We start from the raw sequence: 27021 nt of genomic DNA on the forward strand, positions 1-27021 counted from the left end.
AATCTTCCTTGACGTAAAAAAGTAAAAAAGAATATAATGATTGGTCTTTTTTTAAAAGAGAAGCTGCTTCTCCATTCCATAGCCACAGCAGATGAGACAAACAGCGCCACGCTTGGAGATCAGTGATGTCAGTCGGTGCAGGCTTTACTCCATGTGCTCCCTGGCAACATCTATTTCATTAGCAAAAGCCAATGACTCGCGTAATGAGCAAGAGGGGACCCTTTAATGTCCCCTGATGCCACATTCAGGCAGCTGCCCTGGTCCCTAAGCAAGGTGGGGGGGGGGCAGGGAGTGACAAGGCAGCCAAAGCACCCATCCCAGGACCATCAATCTTGGCTCATCCCTCTGTAGATTTCGAAGATTAATCGCCCCGAAGGAGGCCCATTCCCCGGCTCTGACATTACGGCGTAAATGCAATAGTGTATTCATCAATACTGCAAATGGCCCTTCTCTTGTGAATTTATTTGTTATCAAGTCCCCCAGAGACCTGGCAGAAATCAATTTTGTGCGGGACGGCCATTTCCTGCACTGAAAACAAATGTGCATCCATAATAAAGTCTGTCTCTCTCTTTCGCGCCCTCTCTCAATTTCAAAGGTGCTTTATTGGCTTGACATTATGTTTTTAGAGCATTAAACTCCAAAACCATATGTGTGAACAAACAAACACATTACAGTAAATAATAGAAGCAAAACAAAACATAAATTACACCAAAAAAATAAAATGATGATCAGAAATATAAGCTAATAAAAAAAGTCAAGTTTTGATATGAAACAACTGTTCCTGCATGCAAACACACAAGTGCCTTCATTCCCACTCCTATCCTTATCTGTTCCCATTTTTCATTCATTTACTTTTCTTGTCTTGCCCTCCCTTTCCTGTTTTTGCTGTCTCTCAATTCATTTACAATACAGTGGATTCAGAAAGTATTCATATTCACATTCTACGGCACATCATTGTGTTGTAGATTTATCTTTAAATGGATCATTTTGCCATCTTTGCCCATCAGTCTACTGTACACTCAATAACCCAGAATGAACCCCAAAATAAAGGCATGGCTTCAGAAAGGTTGGTAATTTTATTAAAAATAAAAAAAATGAAATCTCTCATTTATTTAAGTATTCAGACCCTTTGCTGTCACACTCCAAATTGTCGTCAAGTTTACTCTAATTCTCCTAGAGATGTGTCCAGAATTTGACTGGAGTCCACCAATGTCGAACTCAATTGACTAGAACTCATTTAGAAAGACACTCACCTTACCTGTCAGGACAAAATCCAAGCCATGAAGTCCAAAGAACTCTCTCTGTAGACCACCCGTGATCAAATAATGGTGAGACACAAGTCAGGGAAAAACCATTTCTAAAGCTTTGAATGTTCCCAGGAGCACAATGGCCTTGATAACTGTGGAATTGAAGAAGTTTGAAACCACCAGGACTAATTCTAGAGTTGACCGATTGGCCAAATTGAGTAAATGGGCAAGAACTGCCTTGGTCAATGACGTGACCAGCAACCCAATGGTCACTTCAACAGAGCTTCAGAAATTCTCTGCTGAAATGGGAGAACTTAATGGAAGGATGGCCATCTGCGCAGCACTAAATCAATCAGGTGTTTATAGTAGAATGGCTAACTCATGCTTGAAGTTTGCCAAACGGCATTTAATAGACTCAGGTAGCATAGGAAAAAGATTCTCTTATTTGATGGGTCAAAAACTGAACTCTTCGGACAAATGTCCAAGTACTATGTCTGATGAAGACACTGCTCATCACCTGCCTAATATAACCATTATGGCAATGGTAGCATCCTGCTATGGGGATGCTTCTCAGTGGCAGGGACAAAGAGGTTGGTCAGAAGTGAGGAAATGATGAAGATAAATGAGTCAAATACTGAGAGGATATCAAAGAAACCCTGCTCTGGAGTGCACATGTTCACAGACTGGAGGAATGGTTCAACCTTCAGTGAAACAATAACCCAAAGGATACAGCCAAGACAATGTTGGGGTGGCTTTGGCATAGCTCTCTGACAGTCCTTGAGAGGCCCAGCCAAAGTCCTGACTTTGACAACTATGGAGAGGCCTGAAGATGGCAGTTTAATGGAGCTTGAGAGGATCTACCAGGAAGAAATGCTTAAACTGCTCATGTGAAGAGCTTGTAGAGGCTTACCCAAAAAGAATTGAAGCTGGATTTGCTGCCAAAGGGGCTTCTATAAATACTGAAGTAAGGGTCTGACTACTTAGATGAATGAGAGATTTCAGTTTTTGATTTTCAATACATTTTCCACCCTTTCTGAAAATGTTTTCACGTTGTCATTATGAGTTATTGAGTGTAGGGTGATGAACAAAAATGGAAAATTTGCCCACTGAAAATTAAATCTACAAAACGAAAAGTGTGTAGAAAGTGAAGGGGTCTCTGAATCCAATGTGCCTGATCAACCCAATAAATGCTGTGCACATAAAGTTACAGAGTATATCATAGAGAGATAAAATGATTAAGATATGTGATAATTACAAACGTGTGCAGAGTTAACTTTCATTTTTATTTAGCACATTAACATGCATATATAAAGATGTTATTTTTCTAATTTATAACGGTTATACAGCTATGAATGAGTAATTCCCTTCTACCTAAAGCAGCTCATCAGCACCTACATCCCAATCATTAGACGCAGGCCTTCTTTCATTTCCAAGGATAAACAAAACTTGTGTGAGACATACAGCCTCAAGCTACAGGGCCACAAATCCACTGAAAGATTTAAATGGCAGAGTAAGGAAGGCTGAGTCAGTCCAAGCACTGAAATCCAGCCTGGAGACCCATTAGTGATGCACAGAACTGTTGTCTCCTAAAAGTAAATTGTGGCAGTTTAGAAACCTACTGTGGTACTTGGTGCCCCCTAACACCTTTACCAAGCTACTCCTCCTGGCTATGGAAAGACAGAACAGAGTAGAACCTCTTCAGAAATGGAGACAGACCAATGTACAGTATTTTTATGAAGAAGTTTTGGACATTAGCGCATAGAATATCATACTATAGAAAGATAGGGGAGAAGATGAGGAGCTCATTGGCTTACAACAAGCAAAGGTTGACTTGCTTATTCCTAAGGCTATGGATCAGCAGGGTTGTGTTTTCTTCCAGTATATTAACTGTTGTTTTGTTTGTTTGTTTGTTTTTGGTCTTCTCTCTTCTCATTCTATTCTATATATTTTTATTAAACTGATTTTTTTTCATTTTGCTACACCATTCATATATGCCAAACTGTGGCACCTGCAGTCCTATGGGCTTATTAATAAAAATAAATGCATAGACATTTATCTTGACCCTGCTTATTATTACCCATCTGAAGCAATGGTTAGGCCACAGACCTATATTTAAATGTAGACACACTAAAACACCTTAGAACTGTTAGGACAATAAGCCTATAAATGCACAGAGATTTGCAAAGACCCAATACAACAGCTCATTTTTGGTCAGATGCACCAATAGTACTGCCATGGGCCTATTGGTATATACAAATGCACTGATACCAATTACTGAGTTCTGTTTATTGGTCATTTGCAGTGTTAGTTCGGCAATGGGCCTATACATGAACATAAATGTGTTTTGGAGGAAACTCATTTTAAAATAGCAGTCTCGATCCACTGAACTAAATCCGCTCATAAATTTAAACACTTCAATCATCCATCCATCCATTATCTAACCCGCTATATCCTAACACAGGGTCATGGGGGTCTGCTGGAGCCAATCCCAGCCAACACAGGGTGTAAGGCAGGAAACAAACCCCAGGCAGGGCGCGCGCACACACACACACACACACAAACACACACACACTCACTAGGGACAATTTAGAATCGCCAATGCACATAACCTGCATGTCTTTGGACTGTGTGAGGAAACAGGAGTACCCGGAGGATACCCATGCAGACACGGGGAGAACATGCAAACTCCATGCAGGGAGGACCTGGGAAGCAAACCCTGGTCTCCTTACTGCGAGGCAGCAGCGCTACCCACTGCGCCACTGTGCCACCCCACTTCAATCATGTCTCCTCTTATTCTCCTTTTGCTTAAATTGAAAAGGCTCAGCCTTTATATTCTTTCCTGAAAACTCATCCCCTGCAGTCCTGGAATCAGCCTTGTCACTCTTTTCTGGACTTCTTCTAGCGCTGTTATAGCCTTTTTGTAGCCTGGAGACCAAAACTGCACACAGAACTCAAGATTAAGCCTCACCAGTGTGTTATAAAGCCTCAGCATATCTTCCTTGGACTTGAACCCCACACATCAAGGCGCTATATAACCTGATATTCTGTTACCCTTCTCAATGGCTTCTGAACACTTTCTGGAAGTTGATACTGTCAAGTTCACTACGACTCCTAAATCCTTCTCATAAGGTTTACTTTCAAGTTTCAAACCTCCCAGTGTGTATTTAAATCTAACATTTCTACTTCCTACATATAGTACCTTACATTTACTTACATTCAATTTCATATGTGATCATGCAGACATTAACTGTACAAAAGTTAAAAAATGTCCTTATTTCAATTGTTACCTAGTCAGGGTTACACTATATTTCCCATCAAATTCCCATCACTCCCTCATATTCTCACTCCAGGATCTACAGGGAGAACCCCTAACACCCACACCCAACCCATTCTGACAGACTCCATTTGATTTTGGACTAATAATGAAAATGTAGTCCCCTACACACCATTATTTTAACATGTTACATATAAATTAAAATATTCATCTTCATTGTTAAGATTTTTTTTGTGACTTTTGATCTTTTTACTTTTGTCATTCTCAGAATTTCCCCCCACTCCCTCTTCTATCTATCTATCTATCTATCTATCTATCTATCTATCTATCTATCTATCTATCTATCTATCTATCTATCTATCTATCTATCTATCTATCTATCTATCATATAGCGCCTTTCCTCTCCCTCATTCATTGGTCAAGAGTTCAAAGGTCAGCCCTATGAGGCATTAATTTCCTGCTTATGATGTGAACTAATTATTTTTTAAGTAATTATTTAATAATTTATTATCAAAAAAGCATGCATTTTGGACATTTGAGAATCTGACTGGATAGCTAATATGTGGATGATGCGATACGAGTAACATGAGATTTTTTTCTTTTTTGCTTGGAGGTTTTTCACATCAGTCGCCATTATATAGAATTGCTTAATATTGGCTTCTATAATGTCAAAAACATTTTTCTCTTCAGTCGGCTTAAAACCTCTCTGCCACCACTTGTAAATATATGGGGTGACTAACATGTTAAAAAAATATTATTTTTGGGTGAAGCGTTCCTTTAAGATGCCTGGTTTCTTAACCAGATGGCAATGGCATTAGCTCATGTGAATTGTGAATTTCCCATTGGGATTAATAAAGTATCTATCTATCTATCTATCTATCTATCTATCTATCTATCTATCTATCTATCTATCTATCTATCTATCTATCTATCTATCTATCTATCTATCTATCTATCTATCTATCTATCTCATATTAGTGTTATTCTTTGGCTCTGCTTTATGTTTTCTCTTGTAAACTTTTGGAATTTTGATTCTTTAGTTTTTGACTTTTTTCTTGTTAATAGGAATTCGATTTTCTATTTGTAACTTTGGCTAAGTGGTTCGTTTATTTCAATGTTTCGAAAATCTGTTTCTACTCTTTTTTGTTCCTTTGTTTGGAATTTTTCATTTTAAAGAGAGAACATTGAAATTTGTGTTTTGAATTTATTTTGTGCTTGGTAAAGTATGTTGTGGGTACTTCCTGGCTTTCCTTGTTTGGGTTAAATCATAGAATTCAACAAATCCGGATTTTTTCATAAGTTACAATGCTGTTTGAACACAAAATCTGCACTGTTACTTTCACATTTTTAAATATGGAGTTCATCAGACTAAAGGGAAAAGTCACATTCATTGGAGAAAAGTGCATGACACTCCAGGCTTGACTACAGTGTATTTATAGTTAGATCCTAGCCCTACGTTGTCAGTGGCAGATGTTGCAACAGTCAGTCAGTCAGTCATAAACTCCATAAATTGTGTATCACATTTTCAAGTTAGCAACTAATGGCATGAGTAGTTACATAGAAATTTATAATATGCGTTTCTTTTTATTATTTTTTATTATTCAAATAAATGTTTTCCTGATATTAAAATTATTTTTTTTGGTAGTTAGAATTCCTACAATTTAAAAATAATAATATTTCCTAAATAAAAGTTTTCACAATGCTTATTTTAGGTTTTGTTTTTTTGTGGGTGCCGTGGGTGCCCCACCTTCTGTTTTGGTGCTTTGATGACTCTTTCTAGGGTGTGTGGTCAATGTGCGCTAATCAACATTATTGTTATGGACAACACTTGATGTGCTGTTCTTTTTGTTCAAATTAAATGGGGCTTTGATTTAGGACAAGTTTTGGTGGCAATGACAATTGGCTAAGGATTTTGATTTGTTATTTTTGTTCTGAAAGCTTTAACGTCTATTGATCCTGCTCATGCATTTGACTTATGGTTAATCTACCGGTCCAGTTTTTTTTGTTTCTTCATTTTGCTGTAGTGGCCTGTTATTTTAACTTTTTGGCAGAACAGTGTCCCATTTTTGTCATTTGTAAGACCTACATGTGCTGCAATAAGGAGACAGACCAACCAGACTCATCAAGACAAAGGATTTGGCCCATATAAAACTCACTTAATTTTTGCTTACCTGATGCATATATCGTTAATATGAAAGCGCCTACTGCAAGAGTTATGTCTGTCAGTCTGTCCATCTGTAACACCTTGGACCAATTGGACAATTTTCTTGACACACTTATATTTCAGTTCACTTTTCGTTGAGATATCTTGAATATGGCACACATAATTTACACATTTTGTAAATTTCAAAACCTCCCATTGAAAAGCATTGGCAAATTTGTAAACGCCTCAATCTTGAAACAGTGGAATATTCTGTGCAGCTTCAACTAGGAGTTAATTCAATGCTTCAATTTTACATTTAATTTTATGGTTTCCTTAACTTTTATATTTTTTACATATTTATCTTTTTCTTGTTCTACAGCCACTACTGATGGCAAAACAGGAAAACACCGGCAGTTGTATAGCAGAACTGAAGCAGAACACCGGGTGTCAGATGTGCTGTACGCAGGGTTTGATGGCTGAGTGTTACCATATAAGGAAAGTTTGACATTAGATGTGTATTTATTTATTCACTTTGCTAATAATTACATTGTTTTTTTATTCAGTATGGTAGTGATGATATTGTTTATGAATTCATACCGTAAAAGTAAGTACTGTCCCTTACTGTACTAGAATGTAGAGATAGGTCTTGTTATAGGCTAACTTCTGGTTTCTCCCTCTGCCATATCTCACACTCATCTCTGTTGCTGCGTGACATGTTGTACAAACCTCAGTCACAGCAGCTCACTTCTCTTGTTCCGTGAAATCGAATCAGGTAAGTGATATAATGTTCATGTCCGTAAAAGTAAAAAATAAAAGCATTTTATGTAGAAATGTATGAAAAATGGTTTGGTGCACTTTATGCTACAGTATACTGACACAGAATATTTGTTACACTTAAGAATTTTTAAGCATTATGTAAAAATAAAATGATTCAGCTTTTTCTGACATTACAATTTATCAGTAAAGTTTTAGGGCCTAATGTATAAAAGGTGCATACACACAAAAACGTTTTGTACACCCATTTCACTGCTCGCTTCGAGATGTATAAAAACTTAACCTCATGTAAAACCACGCACATTTTCATGGCAGCCTCACACAGTGTGTAAGCACTTTTCTGCTCAGTTTTGCAAAGGGGCGGCACTCAGCGTCAAAGCAGTGCTACTGTGTTTCTGTGTCGTTTACCCTTCTTTTTTAGATTTTCGTCCATGATGCTATATTTATGAAATATAAAGAAATGAATTGCATACCATTTAGAAATATTGTTATTTGTGAATTCATTTGATTGCAATCATTCTGTAACAATATAATGTTGCACGGAATGGCCAAACGTTTCCAACTACCATAGCTGCTTTAGCATTGTTAGAAGAAATAGCAAATGGAAGAATTAGAAGAGAGTGTGTATTTAGAGATGATGATGACTGGCTTCTAAGTCGATTTTGTTTTCTAAGAGCTGTCCACTTAGAGCTGTGTACTGAACTGACGGCAGCTTTACAAAGGAAGACTTTGTGGAATTGTGCTTTACCTACTCTTTTGCAAATTCTGTCCACTCTCGGGTTTTTAGCTACAGGAGCTTTTTAACGTGAACTTGCTGACCATTCGGGTATTTCACAAACATCACTGAGTCTCGCCATACCAGCTGTACGGAATGGTTTTATCCACTTGTTATCCAGATATACAAGATTTTCTTACACTATGTTTTGTTTTTTTGTTTTTTTAAAGCATTTTATTTAATTTATTAAAAGCAAATAACATTCCTTACAAACAAGTCAAATTTTACAAATTAAGTTCACATCAGATCAACCCCCACCCATGAGAAAGAGACCTAGGCCAACAGAGTAAGACTTTAATAGTAGGAAAAATAAGTAAATAAATACATAAATAAATAAAAATAAAATAAATAAGGGAAGAGAATCAACTTCTTCAATTTAAGTGCTTATTTATTTAAATGCAATTTAAATGCTATTCTAAAATGTTATTGATTAGATTCTTAGATCCTCTAAGTGAGAATTAGATTTTTTCCAATTTCAAATAATACATAACATCAGTTACCCACTGACTTAAAACAGGTGGGTTAGAATTCTTCCAATTGAGCAAGATAAGTCTATGTGCCAATAGTGAAGTAAAGGCAATTACAGTTTGTTTGTCCTTCTGCACCTTAAGCCCATCTGGAAGAACACCAAACACAGCTGTTAATGGATTAGGAAGGATTGTGACACCAAGGCTGTCTGATAGGCATTTAAAGATTTACACTGTGGCTGAACTGGCAAACATCAAAGTGCAATTCGCAGGAACATCCAGATTTCCAAATGTAATCGGAGCGGTCAACTGCACACACATTACTATTGCAATGATGCTAGACAAGTTACATTAACTAGGGATGAATCACCAAAAGAATGAGCTGCCATTACATCATCTATAGTAAGAGAGCCTATAAAAATGGCAACTCCACACAGTCACAGGAGTTTTTTTCTAGTTAGTGCGGCAAAAGTTAAGCAGTCCTATTAAGGATAGTGAGAGACCTCAAAGAGCCATGTAAAGAGCAAAGAATCGATCCATTGTGGCTCTCAGCGCTGATGCTACACTACAAAGGCATCTTCAGAGAATTAATTTGCTTATGTAAATCTAAAGCATTTCCACTCTATTAATGTGCTGCTCTATAGACCACAGAAAATGTATCACATTGTGCAAGCATGTAGCGTGTGGCATAATATGCCACACATTCATGGCTTGCCCGTACCTAAAGAGATGGAATATGATGAACCTGACCCTCAAACACCAAATGATCAGCCAAATTGTACAGCATTATATCTTCATTTGAGTGTAATTGGCAGAATGTAAAAATGGGTAATCAGATGCAGGATTTATTTTTTTACCAATTCATTTAATATGTGGTCAATATCACATATTACAGCCCTTATATTCCTTAGTTCATTGGCCACATCTCCTATAGCATTCACTACTGCATTTTGTGACTCCAAAACAGCGTCTATCAGCTGTTTCCGAGGCAGAGGTGTGTGCACAGCTGGTACCTGAGGATGGTGTTTGGCATAGCAGCACCATCACCGCCTGGAGTCACATCCTCGGCACAAGGGACAGCTTTTGTAATATTGTCTGAAACACAATAAACAGATGGTGTGCTGCGATTCGCCTTTTCACATTAACTTTGACATCTGACCACTTCTTTTTTATTATGGCTATTGTTGCGACTGTCTGAACTTGAACTTTCGAATGTCTGTGGCACACTGTATTGCTCTATCAACTTCCTTTTGTTGCTTATACCACTGCTTAAACTAACAAATAGTACATTTTTCCTTGCCTCCACTTCACATTCACTGAAATTCTTCTTTTTTTCTATGTACTTTTTTGCCATTGTCTTTTAACAAAACACTGAATGGAAGGGCTATTTATATTGATTTGCATATTCATATAGGCAAAATTCTGGGAGGAGTTGGGGTGAGGCTGTAGGCTCGTGCATGAGCATTAAAATTCACATTGATAGGGTTTTATAAAAGGGAGGTGTGTGGAACTTTGCTTATGCACAGTTTAACGCTTCTGAATCTTTTTTGTGTGTACACACATTTCCAATTTTGTCCGTACGCCATGTTTTAGTGTGCATTCTATGCACAATGTTATATAGGAGGCCTTGAGACTTCAGCACTTACATTAAATCTCAATCAGGCACTTCTATATGTTTAAGAAATTTGAACTATAATTTGCCATAGTCCTTCCACATCCAACAGCTAACAAGAGCACATAAATGTTTTGGAATCTGCAGTCTATGCAGTTTCAGCCACATAAAATGATAAAATGGCATTAAAAGCATATTTTATCTACACTTGTAGTATATGTAATTACATTCTGTTACTTTGATTATGACTCACTATTACAAAAATATATAATACACAAAATTGTGATAACAAACTCTTTGATGAAGTGACTAGAAAATTGAAAAATATGCCAGCATTTAAGCCAGCTAAACAAGTCTCTGAACACTCCTAATGTTACACCATGCTTACATGTTCTTATTTTTGTGTATTACAGCAGTTGTTCAAATGTCCCAAAGTAAAAATGATCTAATTGGACTCAACTATTGCCTCGCTATGGTAAGCTCAGTGAGCACAGCCTGGTGGTTGTTTAACAGTCGTACCATACCATACCATTTTAAAGCCCACTTAGTCCTCAGAAGTGCTGCAGGGGGCTACAGCCTATCCCAACAAGCTCGGGGCAGGAACAATCCCTGAACAGGGTGCCAGTACATCACAGGGTGAACATACCCTCATACACACACACACACATACTAGGGCCAAATTAGCACGATCAGTCCACCTAACCTGCATTTCTATGGGCTGTGGAAGGAAACTGGAGCACCCAGAGGAAACCCATGCAGACATGGGGGAGAACATGAGACACAAACCTTATTGCATGGCAGGAGCGTTACCACTGCGTAACAGAGTGCTGCCTATTATTAACAGTCATAAAAAGACTGAAAATGTTTGCCGTGCATTCAAACTGAATTAATGTGTTTGGGTGCAGCAATCTGTATTCAACAACATATGAACAGTGATGCATTAATGTGTGTGTCTGTGTATGTTGTAGTTTGAAGCCATCACATTTAAATATGCATACTAACTAATAAATAAAAAAGGACAAGATAACAGAGAGCACAATTTTTTAAAAATTAAATGAACACTTTACAGTATACCTCTTCCTCATCCTTACAACCAAGTCTGGGACCCATACGTACCAAAGCATTTGCTCTGATTAGTTGCTCTGTCCATGAAGACTTTCGAAGAGATGACTGTGCCAAAGGGTAGGAACATCTGCATTAGTTCATTGTCTCCAAACTCCTGGGGTAGGTGGTAGATAAAGAGGTTGCAGCCTTCTGGTCCTGCCGGGAAATTAAGTATGGACAGCTAGTAGTGCAGTATAGTATCACCCAAGTAGAAAGGCATCTTGTGGTCTTGGAAGGGTAATGAAAGAATTAAGAATTCAATGAGACACTAAAATCTCCAAAGACCTTTGCAAACATTCAGGATAGAAGCCAGTGACATATATGGTTAATCAAATTACGGGGGAAGAAATGAGAATGTCCAGTCAGTGAGGAGTCACTCAGAGACAAGGGGATTAACTTGTTCAACTTTAAGCTTGAAGTCATTCCTTGGATCATTGAAGATCAGGATCTGATGTGCCCTTGTTTACAGCATATAAGCGGTGGATAGTTTAGGCCAGGTTAATATACACAAAGCCTCTGTATCCTGGATAGGAATTGAGGATATGAGGCTAGGAATCACAATAAGGACACCTGAACAAACAGAGGTTCTATATGGGAAACAGAGAAAGTCTGAACTGGGAAATCAGAGGGTTTGTAAGTAATTGGCTAAACTTGAAGTTAAGGAGATGTGATTTATTTAATAGTTTCTTTTTGAATTGAAAGGGTAGTTAGATCATGATGGAAATCTTAATCATTGTCTAAACTAGGTTTATTTAGGCCTCCATAAGTACAACTTTGTGTCTTGGGGTGTGTGATAAGTGACTTGTGGCATAGAGCAGAGTTTAAATAAATAATTGCACCCGAGGACGTGCAGGCTTGGAATCAGGTGCCAGTGTGCATCAAAGCACTCCGCTCCGGGGATGGTTGGAGTGCCTGGCTGATCGTGCACACAGGTGCGTATGTGAACGTCCATCAGGTGCCTCATGCTTACCTGAGATGGTTAGAATTAGGGTTAGGGTTAGGGTCACACCTACGCCCAATCAAAGCAATATAAGAAGCCTGCATGAGACAAGACAGGGATGAACATAAAAATGAGAGAGAAACAATAGACGGGAGAAGGGCAGGAATGAGAGAGAGCAAGTGCAACTGGGAGGAATCGGGTAGATGGAAATGTGAACCCCGGGGATGGAGTGTGTGGCTGGTTCTCAAGAGCAGAGGGCAGTGGGTTACCGCTGCTGAGCAGCCTGGGAGCAGAAGCAACCAAAAATATTCCAGGTGAACTGCCCCGCAAGGCCTGGGATGGCAGAGGGAGTCAAAGGGAGTTGGGCTCAGAGGTGCAACGTGGAACATCAGGGGTTTGGTGGCGGGGGTATGGGCCAAGATAATGGTTTTTCTGTGCCTGCTGGTTGACGTCTCCTTGTGATGCAAGATCTGAACAGGATAAGCCGGGGGGAGGTTGGATTTTTGAGGGATACACCAGGGCTCATGAGTTTTGAAAAGACTGTTTCCTGCTGGATTTTAATCTTGTTTTTTTTTAATTATTTATTATGGATTTTTAACCTTCACATCGCACAGTATCATGGATTATTTATTTAGTGACTTTGGATGCACTGCACTATTTATTACAACACTGGCTTTGGAATTGCTTTTAATAAAAGCAACTGTAAGTGTGAGTCCTCATTTGCCCAGCTCATCTCAGTCCATGACTATCAATGGTTTCGGGTTCAAAAGGCTTCCAAGTGGAATGGGGAGTGTGGAGCCAACCCAGACCATCACAGGGTGCCATAAAATCATGAAATCATTGATTGTGAAACTCAAACTTCAACTCCTCACTGGGAGTGGGTGCTGGATGCTTCATAGCTACTTCTCATGTCCTGCTCTGGGATGTGACAAATTCTTATCTCATTTAGACTTTTAGTCCAATTCCTAGAAATAATTCTGAGGGGCTTGGTCTATATGGGCACTGAACTCATAGAAAGAAGATTTTGTGATCTAGGGGGCGAAACATTTCACTTTAAGCCCAATGGCTACCATTTTTATACCCTCACTGTATTGACTTGAGCAGGTCACATAACCTGCCAATATTTTAATTTAAAAAAATACATATATAAACAATTGTAAAACATCTTGGCATGGTATTTAGTATAGAAATGAGCTATATACAGTAAAATAGACACTATCCTTAACCATCATAACATGTAAGTAGTGCTATAATTTGTGCAAAATTGAATTCACAGCAAAACGGAAAAAATATAGGCAAACAAATAATGTTTCACATCTGGAAAAATTCATTGACACACAAAGAAAGGAGTATAGATTCTGTCTGGGATCATTTTCATATTTTAATTCCACATGCATCTGCCTAACATTTAGTATTTAAATAATGATCCCTAGTCAAAAAAAAAAAGAAAAAAATCACCAAACTGTCAACTACAGTCATTTTGTTGAGCTGCCAGACTTGTTCTAGTAATTAATTTTGAAGACAATCTTGGCAATTGCTGTCTTAACAATGCATTGAAAACAGAAAAGAAACTTGAAGCTTCATGGCACTTGGAGAGTGCATATCTCCAACTTCTTTAACGGGAATCAAAAAACAGGAAAGGGCACCTGCTAGGTACTGCCAGAGGATAGGAGATTCCCGTGTGGTGAGTTTTTCCTTTGGGAGAAAACACAGTAATGTGAACAATGGGGTGTTTTGGTGTATTTGTGTGGAAAATATGCAGGATGTCATATCTTTAAAAAACACACTGCGCTTCTCTGCAGTGATATTAAGGTCGGACATAAATTGAATTGATTTTACTGGTGTGTGGCACATTACATGACATACACAGATGCAGAAAAGAATACAGGTCAACATGAAAATGTAAAAGAAGCTTTAGACAGCAAAATACCTGGATTTCCACTTCAAAAAAGCTTTATAACCTCCAAAAATCTCTATCTAGTGAGAAAACTAATTTTCACAAAAATGCCTGCAAATCAATGCTTGCTTGTTCATGCTTATCGCTACAAGAAAAGTGATCTGAGTCAAAGAATAACTATTTAAACTGTCAGTAAAGTGATATGGATCAAGTAGTGACCATCTAAACTAGAAGGAAGGTGACTTGACTCAGAGACACTGGTAGTCACACAGTGAACGGGCTTGACACAGAGACAATTGAGACAATTAGTACAGACAAAGAGACACGCCATCTAAACTACAAGTGAAGTAACAGGGTCTAAGAATGGGTGAGAGACACCGGGCATAACAGTCTGAATTGGTAATAATGTGGCTTACGTAGAGGCAAATGGAGCAACCATCTCAGCTCTTAGTAGGTTATTTGGCTCTGGAGAGGCCATTAGAGCAGCAGTAAGGTATTTTGGGGGAATGGTCTCAGTTAGTAGGTTATCATACCTTACCCAGGGACATGAATGGCATAAATGACTGAGTTAAAACATGGGCTGAATTAGTGTAAAAAGCAGGAGGAGGAACCTGGGAATCCTTCTCTAAACTATGTGTAGATATGGATTGCTTGAGGAACATACTGATATCACATCTCGAAGAAATGCCTTCTCTCCAGTGGCGTCTCAAGTCTTACCTTCTCTCTGCTGCTGCTGCTGGATAACAGGAGGAGGCTGCGGGATTGTCTGTCCAATTGGGGTGAGAGTGGTGGCTGGATAGATAGCTGTTTGACAAAAGTAATGAAAAATATACAGTATGATTAGACAAAGAAAGAGCAGACTCCTTTATTTGTCTAGTACATGTCTCTGAAACATAAGTTTACATGAAGCTAAATTAAGCCTCTAGTCAGTCTAGCACATCATATTTTGTATTAATTGCCTGCTTTTATACTCCCCCCTTTAAGTCTCTGCTATACCAGCCAGTGTCTACTGAAGTCGTTCGATATACACTAGAGCAGTGGTCCTCAGTCTCAGTCCTGGGAAGACCCTCTGGCTGTAGGTTTTTGTTCCAACCAACTTCTGTTTTTAATTGGACTGCTAGACTAATGAAATCAGCTGTTATTACATTATGGAGTCATGTAAAAATTATTAAACTAAGTTTGGTATATCTTTATCAAAATATACTAAACAGTTATATGGTAAATTTATTTTTTATTTTTTAACAATACTTTTACCCAGATTTTCATTGTTCTATTCAAGATTTTCTGGTTATTTAATCCATTATTTACTAATTAGTGGGTCTGATGCTAACGTAATTGCAGCCTTTCATCCTTCAGTGTAGTTTTCCCAAGTGTCTGCTCTGCTTCTTTTTAATTGTCTTTATTAGGATACAACAAAAGAAGCGAACTACACAGAAAATGGTCAAAATAGCAGAACAAAATGAGTTAAGCATTGAAAGATATTGAAAAAACATCTCCAAATATTGTATAAATGTAAAAATAATACTATTGTACTTTTCTGAAGGTTGAATAAGAGAAGAGAAAAAAAGACCAGCTAATTTAATTAGATCAATTATTATCACTGATTGTGAATCTGGTTGGAACAAAAGCCTGCAGCCATAGAGGGTCCCCAGAACTGAGTTTGAGGACCCCTGCATTAGGCAAACATATTACAGCGTCTCACTCTGATTACCTGGATGAACATTAGAAAACTTGTAACAAGAACAAGCCATTCAACCCAACAAGCTCATCCATCTTACTCACCTAGACTTTCCAAAGTAACACTGAGTTGAGACTTTAAGGATCTTCAAGTTCTGCTTCCCACCATACTACTTATTTATTCCACGTATCTATGGTTCTCTGTTCTTTTCCTAACATTTGTGCAAAATTTACCATTATCTAGTTTCCAACCATTTTGCTTTGTGCTTGTTGTAGAATTTACTTTAAAGTAAAAACAGGCATCTGCAGCACTAATTCCTTTCATAATTTTATCGCACCAATCGTGTCACCACTTCATCTCCATTTTCTTAAATTGCAGATCTAACAGCATGTCCTCATGTATGCCATTTGCTCTGGTTCTGACATGGACAACGACATGTGGATCCACCCACGTGTCAACCAAGACCTTTCCAGGGATGTCTCCTGCCTGTGCACCCAGAAGGCAGCACACTGTATGGGTTCTCTGTCTCTGGAGCAAACCTGTGTCTCAATCCCCCTAATGATTGAATCCCCCACTCTCATTACTTCTATCGCTTTCAGGATACTGGTTTTGAAGTTACCCATTGGGGTTCCTTATCCTTACCTATCACCTTAGAGTTTTTAAAACCATCAAGCAACTTTGCAAGATCCAGAAAATGGTTGGAAGCCTCAACACAGGTGTTGATCTCCTAGATAACGTAGTCCTCTTGCTTTTGTCTGACTGTGGCCCACCTATTCATCCTCTTTGACCTAGAGTCCTGTACAGTACTGGGAGTGCACACTATCTTCCTAAAAGACACCTGGGCAAGATCTGCCAATTCTTTACTACAATGCAGGTGTGCCACCTCCTCAAGTTCAGCAACTCCAAGCTCGAAGTGTTGGATCAGCTGGCATCTCCCACAGATGTAAGATTCCTGGAAACAGACTTTGTTGAAGCCAGCTTTCAAAAAAGTCCAACATCTTGCATGCACTGACAATTGTGTCCCTTGTTTTCCATAATATGAACTCTGCCATACCTGATCCCAATTAGGTTTAGAAAGGAAGAGCAAAACCTGCATCAGTCAGAGGTGATGTGTGATTGTCTCATTCTAGGAATAGCCAACCACTAATATCTTGGCCTATAGATATATGGGAAGATGGATAGTGATCACTGAGAAGGCAACCTCTCCCTCAGGATAATGGACCTTCTGGCCAAACCCAAATAATCACTAAACTTTACCAGTTAAAAGTAGTGCTCCTCAAAAACGAAAAGTAGAAAAGAATTAGATTAAGCAAGGTAAAGTTTTCCATAATAAACAGAAGCTACAGATTCCTCTTCCTCTGCCTGGACAAGTGTTGCTTTGTTGAGGAACCACAGAGGAATACCTCCCTGTCATCTCTATGGCACAGTGCCCAGCGTTAGTAGACAGCAAAATACTTTTTCTCCCAAAAGACATTGAAACAGCAAAGATGGAAGTAGAAAAAAAGGCAGGCAGATTGTGTGGGACAGATAGTGGGAATGCCAAGAAAGAGGAAGAAGAGAAGACATGCTCACCTGTGTACTGTTGCACTCCTGTGAATGCTTGCTGCAGAGTATCGGCGGCAGTAGGACTCTGGGCTGCACCGCAGGAATCAAGGACACAGACAAACAAACAAATAGACAGACACAGAAAGTTCAGACAAGAGAATAACCAGGAAAGACAATCCAGCATAGCCCCTCAGTCATTCAGAGAGTTCAACATTTCAGAGCACTTGATGGTCTCAAGGCCCATTCTCTGTAGAACTCTAACACTAAGCCCTCTCCTCTCACATCTCTGCAGCGTCCCCTCTGCTTCCCACATCTCACTGGAATGCAAATAAGATTAATTTGTGACAAATGGGGCTGGAGGAATGCTTGTCTTGGGCACGCTTCAGCACCATAGACAGCTCCCTTAGGCGGAAAATGGTGCATCTGTGATTGGATTATGGGTAATGAAATGTTAATAAAAAGTGGGGGTGGCTGGGTAGGGTGAAAAGCCACTGTAATCCAGTTAGTAAAAACGGTGGGGCTCTGCTTGCATAAGGAACCCTCATGCATTTTCTAGCCTTCAGTGGCGTGAGAGTGCCGCCAAGCCCCATTTAGTTCACTTTATACTAACTAGTAAGCCATGCTTAGTCCAAGCCTCCACCATTTGTGAAGCTTTCCTGCACTGTAGAATCCAATAACCAAAAAATATCTCTATTCCATATTGGAAAGGGGACACTTGACATGCTTGAGGATGTTTGACCACACTTTAGTATGCTGACCTGACCCAAAACTGGCTCTGGCTGTGCTTACCTGAGTATGGTGGAAGACCATTAGTGTAGACCGCCTCCACTGCAGGATGACCATTAGGCTGGTGAGGGATTCCAGTAAAGCCGTTTACAATGGGAGTGACAATGCTGGGAACCGCAGAAGTGGCAATCGCCGGTGGAGAGCTCAAGCCTTGGGTGAAATCAAATACTGTTTATTATTAAACCATGCCAACTAGTGCAATGAACACTCCATTCTGGATCAGCTGCAAACATTATTTATTATTCAGAGCATACCCACCAAGAAAGCCTTAGACCACATACCCACCATAATACCTCCAAATAGCATCGAGTCTATGAAACTGCAAACTTTCCTATTAAAAGGGCAAAACATTTTAAAGAGTAGAAGGGTCTGTTGAAACGTATACTTGTAGGGGCTTTCATTCAGTCTGGTGTCGAATGCCTAGACAGAAGGACACTCAGAAACAGATAGTGGGCCAAAGTTCCAAACAACTGGCGCAAAAATACTGGACAAGCATTTACCAGGAGTTATTGGTAGTAGTTTTTGTTGTAGTGCACTCCTACTCTCTCTTCTGTTCTTTTTCCGGTTTTCTGTAGTGGCAACCTGCGCCACCACCACCTAATCAAAGCACCATGATGTCCCTACATGGCCAGAAGTCCATGTGACCGTCATCATCAAGTCCTTCCATGAGAACCCTGAATACAATGAGGACTGATTGAGGTCATTTATGTTAGGTAGAATGCCCACAGGGGGCTGGGTGGTCTCATGGCCTGGAACCCCTGCAGATTTTATTTTTTCTCCAGCCGTCTGTCCTCCCTGGCCATCAGACCTTACTCTTATTCTATGTGAATTAGTGTTGTCTTATTTTAATTCTTACTTTGTCTTTTTTTTTTTCTCTTTTCTTCATCGTGTAAAGCACTTTGAGCTACATTATTTGTATGAAAACGTGCTATATAAATAAATGTTGTTGTTGTAAAAATAAAGGTGCCAAGGTGACTCTTCGGAGCGATGCAATTAGGAGAACCATCCACATGAAGGTTCCAGAAAGGACCATTACTTGCTTGATCATGAAGAGATGGTAACAGATTTATAAAACACCAGTGGGTTCCTGATTTTAAAAGTACTCTTGTTGCATACAGTAACACAGGATGAGTTCGGGGTTTCTTGATCTAATAAAGTCCTGTCAGTTTTGCACTACATATTAAAGATATACTTTATGTTATGCTAACATACTGTATACGTCCAAAGAACCAGTTTCATATGTAAAGAACCCTTTCTTTTTGAAGCAGTGGTTCTATGACGAACCACATAACACAGTAAAGTGCCATTATAGATCTAATATTTTTAAGAGTGTAGGAAGGCCAGCATTCAGATTTCCAGTGTCTAACAAGTTTATACGCAGAGAACAGTCTGTAGGATTATTCAGGAGCGTTGGAGTAAACACTTTTATGAGTCAACAGCAGAAGAATGATGATGATTCAATATCAGAAAGAAAGCCAGTGGAGACAAATGAATTGAAGGATAATATGAGCACAGTGTTTGGCTTTGTGTCAAGACTGTGCCAGCAGCATGTTGTATAGTTACATAGTGGAAGATCATTGAAAACAAAAGAAACCAGTTTCCACCAGTTAAGAAGGTGATGGCCCCTCTGAGTGGTATTACATTCACAGCAAGCATGAGAAAAGTACCAAGTTCAGCAAAATCATACACCATGCCATCAAGGTTGGACAATACATATCAAATATCGGCTTAAAAATATTAAGTCATAAGCTTCAAAAGCAGATGAGATAAAAATGTTGCCATGAGGTGAAAGCGAGAACTTTAGAACATTTGGAAAATGAAGGTCCATAAATTCCTACTCTCCAACACACTACTTGGTCATTTATTGCATGTGTCTATGGTTTGTGCAAAATTTACCCTTAAGAAGTTTCTAACTGTGTCCCTGTGTACTTCCTTAACAGCCTGGATCCACTGTCCCTTCATAATTTAAAAAATTTCAATCATGTCACCTCTTATTCTCCATTTGCTTTAACTGTAAAGGTTCAACTCCTCTCTCTTCATAGCTCATACCTCATCGTCCTGGAATCAGCCTAGTCAATCTTGTCTATACTGTTTCTTTTTTATGTCTGTGTGGATTATTTAATTTCTATGTGTCTAGGTATCTCTGTCTATGTACCATGTGTTGTGTGGGAAGTCCTCCAAGAGGTGGGGACACCTGTCAATCACCACAAGGGACTGCCCTCAGACCTATAAAGGCTGAGGAAATGTCACCATTCATGAAATGTGCTGGCATTGGTGAGTTTGTTGGGTTTTAATTATTTTTGTGTTTTTGTGCTATTCCTGAATTTTTGACCCCTTTCTCTGTGTTTCAACTAGTCTTTGGGTTTGTGCATTTGAACGTTGTTAACTTTGATTTGCCTTTATCTTTTTAGGCAACTCCTATGCCTGTGTACTCCCAGGAGTTATCTCACTTATTTTTGCCACAATGCATTTTTGCAAAAATAAGTATTTTTATGTTCACTTCGCTCGCTCACAACTAGTTTTTAAGAGATTATTTTCATTGGAATTGTTACATATGCATTATTTTCACTTTTACTTTAAAACTTTAGTAAAAACAATATTTGGAATTAACTTTTCTTCAAGATCGCGTTGAATTTTGATTCTGTGTTTGGACTTACATCGTGACAGCGCAATGTATAACTGCCTATGAGTGAATATTGTTTCTTTCTCTGTAATAAATAAAATGACTTTTTCGAATGTTTGTCCATGCTCTTTCTTCTTCGCTTAGATGTTGACGTTTCATCTAGAATGTATAAAATTATTGTCCTGATCAAATTTATAAGAGCTGAGAGTGCAGGAAGTGTGTCTGCCAAAAGTATTCACACGACTGAGGTTAGTTGACTGTGGTCTTGTTTGAAAATAGTTGTATGTAGGGTGTGACTTGAAAGAATCTCATGTTAAAAGTCTCCATCTCATGGGACTTCATACCACGCCAACGTTTCTGGAATCTTTTAATTCTCACTGGCAACATGAAGTAGATGATCTACAAGTCTCCGACTTAAAGTTTAAATCCGAACAATATATTCGATCTCTTTTCACTGTTATGTTATTTCACTGAGTAATAATTTTCATTGTTTGCGCTAATGTAATCTTTCTTATCCTTTATTTGAGACTTTCAAATTTTCGTACTTCCATTATCTCTAACCTGCTCTGCATGTGTACTGCGCCACCATTTTTGAATTCTTTATGATATTCTGCTTTGTCATCTACTCTTTGACCTTTATTTCCGGCCCCAGGCGTGGACTTGTCTCGCGGGACATATAACTGTCTCTCTCTGCTGTGTTATGTTTCTAGCCAGGATTTGACTGTTTCCCCCCATCTAGTGAACATTTTTGGGATTGTTTGGGGACTTTTGTGTTTAGGAGCTGTCTAGTTTATAACACTATACACTTCATAGCTCATAAATTTTTCTGGAATTATTAATTAAAGACTACACTCACCTGGGTAATAGTAAGGCAAAAACATTCTGTATGGATGTGTAAAGTGCATCAGACTATCCCTGTATGGGTAACTAAGACATTCTATAGCATTTGTACCCAGAACAGTTGCCAAGTGAATGAGTTAATACACTTTATTTTACTTTTTTTAATACTTTACATACAAGAAGCTCTATTCAATAAACTAAATATTTTCCAAAGACTTTCAATCTGTTCATCTATTTTGGGACCTTTAGATTATACTAAGGCATAGGTGTGTTAAAAGAATACACTATTTACCTGTATGATGACTGGTGTAAACTGAAATTCAGATGAACCTAACTTAACACCACTGCTTGGTCATTTTAGTCAGTCTTGCCTCAATGCACTGAGCAGTGTGTGAGGCAGACCTCATCAGGCTTGAGGTATTAAAGATTGTCCATCGTGGAAACATTTGGTAATGGTGACATTAGAGCAATAGAACATTAGAACAATTTGGTTGAGAACAGACCATTCAGCCCAACAAAGCTCGTCAGTCCTTTCCACTTAATTCTTCCAAAATAACATCAGGTCAAGTTTTGAAAGTCTCTAAAATCCAACTGTCTACCACCCTACTTGGTAGCTTATTCCAATCTCCTATGGTTCTCTATGGAAAGAAAAATGTCCTCTTTGTTGAGATACAGTATATGCCCTTAACAAGTTTCCAAATGTGTTCCCATGTTCTTCTTTTAACTCATTTTAAAGAAACAGTCTCGATCCACTAAACTAATTTATCATTGTAAAGACTTCAATCATGTCACCTCTTAATCTTCTTTTGCTTAAAATCTAAAGGGTCATCTCCTTTAATCTTTCTAAATAACTCATCCTCTGCAGTTCTGGAATCAACCTAGTCATCCATCTCTGGACTTTTTCTAGCACTGCTATGTCCTTTTTGTAGACTGGAGACCAAATCTGCACACAGTACTCCAGATGAGGAGTACTTGACTTGCACTCCACACATTGTGGTGCTATATAACCTAACATGGCTTCTGAGCACTGTTCGGACATTGATGGTGATGAGTCCACTATGACATCTAAATCCCTTTCATAAGGTATACTTTTTGTGATTTATGACTTGTCACACATGCGCATCAGTGGGTCACCCTTCAGGTTCTTCCCAGGTTTGTAATCCCACCGTGGGCCGAGAGGGGGCACTGCCAGAAAACTGCCCAGTGAGGGCAACTGACTCTGCCCTTTTTGATCCCGAGGTCATAAAAGCATGGCCACCCGGATGGAGGCGTCATTTCTTGAACAAGCAGTCAACTAGACAGAGCTCCTTTATAGCTTGATGCATTTTAAGTGAAATGCCTATAAGTGGCAGTATTTTGTTGTCATGTTTACACCATCGTGCATTTGATTTCTGTAGGAGTTTGAACAAAACAGGGATGGCCCGGTTGGCACCCCCAGTATTTACCATTTGTCACAACCTGTCATTCTCTCCGATATCCACAAACTATTATTTTTATTTTCCCTTAACAGTAACCATCTCTTTTAGTTATTATCATCATTTAAATATTTCACAGGAGATCCGCTGATTTTTCTAAATTTGATTTTTCTTCACAGAGTAATGGGGAACTGAAGTGAACCCCAAAAATCAACTTTTCTCATTGTATGCCCATTAACCTCAGGGTGCAAGACTTTGCGAAGTGGGGCAGAAACTGGAGTACCTGAAATCAGCTCATGAGCCGTGCCAAGCATGCAAACACCACACAGGAAGTAACTGAATAGGAATTTGAACCCAGGTTCCTGGGGTTGTGAGGTAATAGTGCCTAAACTCTGCTCCATGCTAGAAGATTAGTGATGTATGACCAAATGCAACAACAATAATATTTATTTATATAATAACATGTTTTTCTACAAATGATGTAGCTCAAAGTGCTTTACAAGATGAAGTAAGAAAAAAGAAAAAATATAAAAATTAGGTGATACTAATTAACAAAGAATAAAGTAAAGTCTGATGGCCGGGGAGGACAGAAGAAAACTCTATGGGGCTGCAGAAAACAACAAAATCTGCAGGGGTTCCGAGGCAACGAGACCACCCAGCCCCACCTAGGCATACTACCTAGCATAAATGATCCTAATCAGTCCTTGTGGTTTTCAGGCTTCACATGGAAGAATGCAGCAGCCAGATGTGGGCAGCTGGATGTTTTTCTGAGAAAGGGAACCTGGACATTACAAATATCACAGTAGACTATGCCTGGATGCACCTCTTCCTGACCTAAACAACACATTTATAAAGAAGTCTTTGTGGACAAGGGTAAGGCCACTGGTGTGCTACTCCAGCCAGCCTCCCCCCAAGATGTAGGCTCATAATTCAGAGGAGAGCTCTGGGTCCACACCCTGCCCAGAGCCTGCTTAGATACCTCACCAGTCAGCACCTGCTAAGCATAATTTCACAGGGTGTCGCCATGCATCACTGTGGAGACAGGTCACTAATCAACTGTCCATCTGCTGCCAGGAGAGTGTACATTTCCATTGACATCATTTACGCCTTTCTCACCCGAAGAGCGCTCTTTTTATTACAGTTGTCAATTGCAATCACAAATCGTCATGAGCGCCAGATTCCACTGCCATTTTCTTCATTTCACCTTTTTGGAGAGTTATTTATTAATATCTGAGCTCACCGACGTCTGCCTGTGCTGTGGCCTCTGCCAAGTAGCCCTCTGGCTATTTTCTTTTTATGCAGGGTTCAGGTGTCCCTTTTCAAGTGTTCCTTTTCTAATGACATAAAACAGCTGCTCTAAGAGCTGGTCCGCTAGTATGACCGGAGTTGTCTGACAACCGGTTCAAATTTTGAGGAGAAAAAAGAAGCCCAGGCCTTTTTGGAGAAATGAGGAGTGACAGTGCCCAGCAGGCTGCGGCGGAGTAGCCCCTGCCATACATGACAATGGGGCCGATGACTAGAGGGGAGTGCTCTGCCACATTTTGTCTAAGGAAATCATTTGAGGAGTCATTCCTGAAGAAAAAAACCCAAGCAGCCGCCTGCCTGTGGCTTTTACGTGTATACTGTTCCCATGGTGACCGACTTGTCAGCCTTCCTGCTATCTGACTGAGATACGAGATGGTAGCTACGGTACCTTGAACAAGGGAGGCTTATAATACCTTCTGCGTTTTGGCATGTTTAGTACATTCACTAAACGTGAGCCTGATGTACACTCCTCTGTCACAGCTGGTGTGATTTGCAACATGTTGATACCGTGTGGTTCTGCTGTACATATCATCTATGGCCTCTGCAACGCTCTCTAACTAGCTGCAAAGATATATTTGTCCATTTATTTGTTTAACGAATCCAAGAAACCTAACTTTAGGACTGTAGTTATCCAATATGTATCGAGCAGCATTAGACGATAGAGTTTGGCTGCAGACCCCTCTGTGGCCGCTGCAGCCATAGGACCAGTTTTGTCATTCATGGGCTTCTGGCTGGAGGTATGAAGTGGAGAGTCTTGGTACAGGATTATGTGGGAATGTAGAGGAAGATAAGGACGAGCAAAAATAAATAAACGTGGCTGCATTTCACTAAAAAAGTAAGACATAATAAATATATATGTGTTTAATAAACAGCAAATGTTTGACTTCAGTAATAAAATATAATTTAGCATTTCTCTATTTGTACTATTGTTGAAATCTTCTTAAAACTAAACTGCTCAAAAAAATTAAAGGAACACTTTGAAAACACATCAGATCTCAATGGGGAAAAAAATCCTGCTGGATATCTCTACTGCTATGGACTGGGTAATGTGTTAGGAACAACAGGATGCCACATCGTTTGATGGAAATGAAAATGATCAACCTACAGAGGGGTGAATTCAAAGACACCCCGAAAATCAAAGTGAAAAAATGATGTGGCAAGTGAGTCCATTTTGCTGAAATTTCATTGCAGCAACTCCAAATTGTTGATGGATGGTGTCCTGGGGGATCTCCTCCCAGATCTGGACCAGGGCATCACTGAGCTCCTGGACAGTCTGAGGTGCAACCTGGCTGCGTCAGATGGACCGAAAAATAATGTCCCAGAGGTGCTCTTTTGGATTTAGGTCAAGTAAGTGAGTGTGGGGGCCAGTCAATGGTATCAATTCCTTCATCCTTCAGAAACTGCCTGCATACTCTCGTCACATGAGGACTCACTGCGCCAGCATAGGGTCTGACAGTGAGTCCAAGGATTTCATCCCGATGCCTAAAGGCAGTCATGTTGTCGTTGTCTAGCCTGTAGAGGTCTGTGCGTAGATATAGATATGCCTCCCCAGATCATCACTGACCCACCACCAAACCGTGTCGTGCTGAACAATGTTACAGGCAGCATAACGTTCTCCATTGCTTCTCCAGACCCTTTCACGTCTGTCACATGTGCTCAGGGTGAACCTGCTCTCATTTGTGAAAAGCACAAGGTGTCAGTGGTGGACCTGTCAATTCTGGTATTCTATGGCAAATGCCAATCAAGCTCCACGGTGCTGGGCAGGCAGTGAGCACAGGGCCCACTAGAGGACATCAGGCCCCCAGGCCACCTTCATGAAGTCTGTTTCTGATTGTTTGGTCAGAGACATTCACACCAGTGGCCTGCCTACTGGAGGTCATTTTGTAGGCTCTGGCAGTGCTCATTCTGTTCCTCCTTGCCCAAAGGAGCAGATACCGGTCCTACTAAAGGGGTAAGGACCTTCTACTGCCCTGTCCAGCTCTCCTAGAGTAACTGTCTGTCTCCTGGAATCTCCTCCATGTCTTTGAGACTGTGCTGGGAGACACAGCAAACCTTCTGGCAATGGTACGTATTGATGTGCCATCCTGGAGAAGTTGGACTACCTGTGCAACCAAACTCTGTAGGGTCCAGGTATCGCCTCATGCTACCAGTAGTGACACTGACCGTAGCCAAATGCAAAACTAGTGAAAAAACAGATGAGGAGGGAAAAATGTCAGTGGCCTCCACCTGATAAACCATTCATTCCTGTTTTGAGGGTTGTCTCATTGTTGCCCCTCTAGTGCACCAAAGCAGCTGAAACTGATGAACAAGCCCCTCTGCTACTTAACTCACCAGATCAATAGCTCAGAAGTTTCATTGACTTGATGCTATACTCTCATTAAAAAGTGTTCCTTAAATTTTTTTGAGCAGTATAGTTGCATTGTATATGCGTTTAACCTACTAATATCCCCAATACTCTCTTGTTAAATATTTCTATCATGCAAAGTTACACTTTAAAGCTTGCCTTGTTAAGTCTGCTGGCTTTGTATTTCCATAACAGATTCTTAAGAAAATGATCAGCAGATGCAGCATACCTAGAGTGGCAGACCCCCTCTGC

General features: G+C 39.6%; 1 protein-coding gene across 8 annotated transcripts in view; it reads right to left on the reverse strand.

Moving 5' to 3' along the window:
• Positions 1-27021, reverse strand: part of celf5a (cugbp, Elav-like family member 5a) — a 635748-nt gene that overhangs the window by 14018 nt on the left and 594709 nt on the right. For 5 of the 8 annotated variants that reach the window (XM_051935295.1, XM_028816369.2, XM_051935294.1 and 2 more), the window contains exons 8-11: positions 18246-18410; positions 17484-17546; positions 14951-15037; positions 11409-11552 (exon numbers count right to left, since the gene is read on the reverse strand). In XM_051935295.1, the coding sequence (XP_051791255.1) occupies positions 11409-11552; positions 14951-15037; positions 17484-17546; positions 18246-18410 (459 nt within the window). The remainder of the gene's footprint in view (positions 1-11408; positions 11553-14950; positions 15038-17483; positions 17547-18245; positions 18411-27021) is intronic. The other 3 variants (XM_051935296.1, XM_028816370.2, XM_028816371.2) reach the window with 1 other exon arrangement.

Source organism: Erpetoichthys calabaricus, chromosome 12, assembly GCF_900747795.2.
Source record: "Erpetoichthys calabaricus chromosome 12, fErpCal1.3, whole genome shotgun sequence".
NCBI classification, from domain to species: Eukaryota; Metazoa; Chordata; class Cladistia; order Polypteriformes; family Polypteridae; genus Erpetoichthys; species Erpetoichthys calabaricus.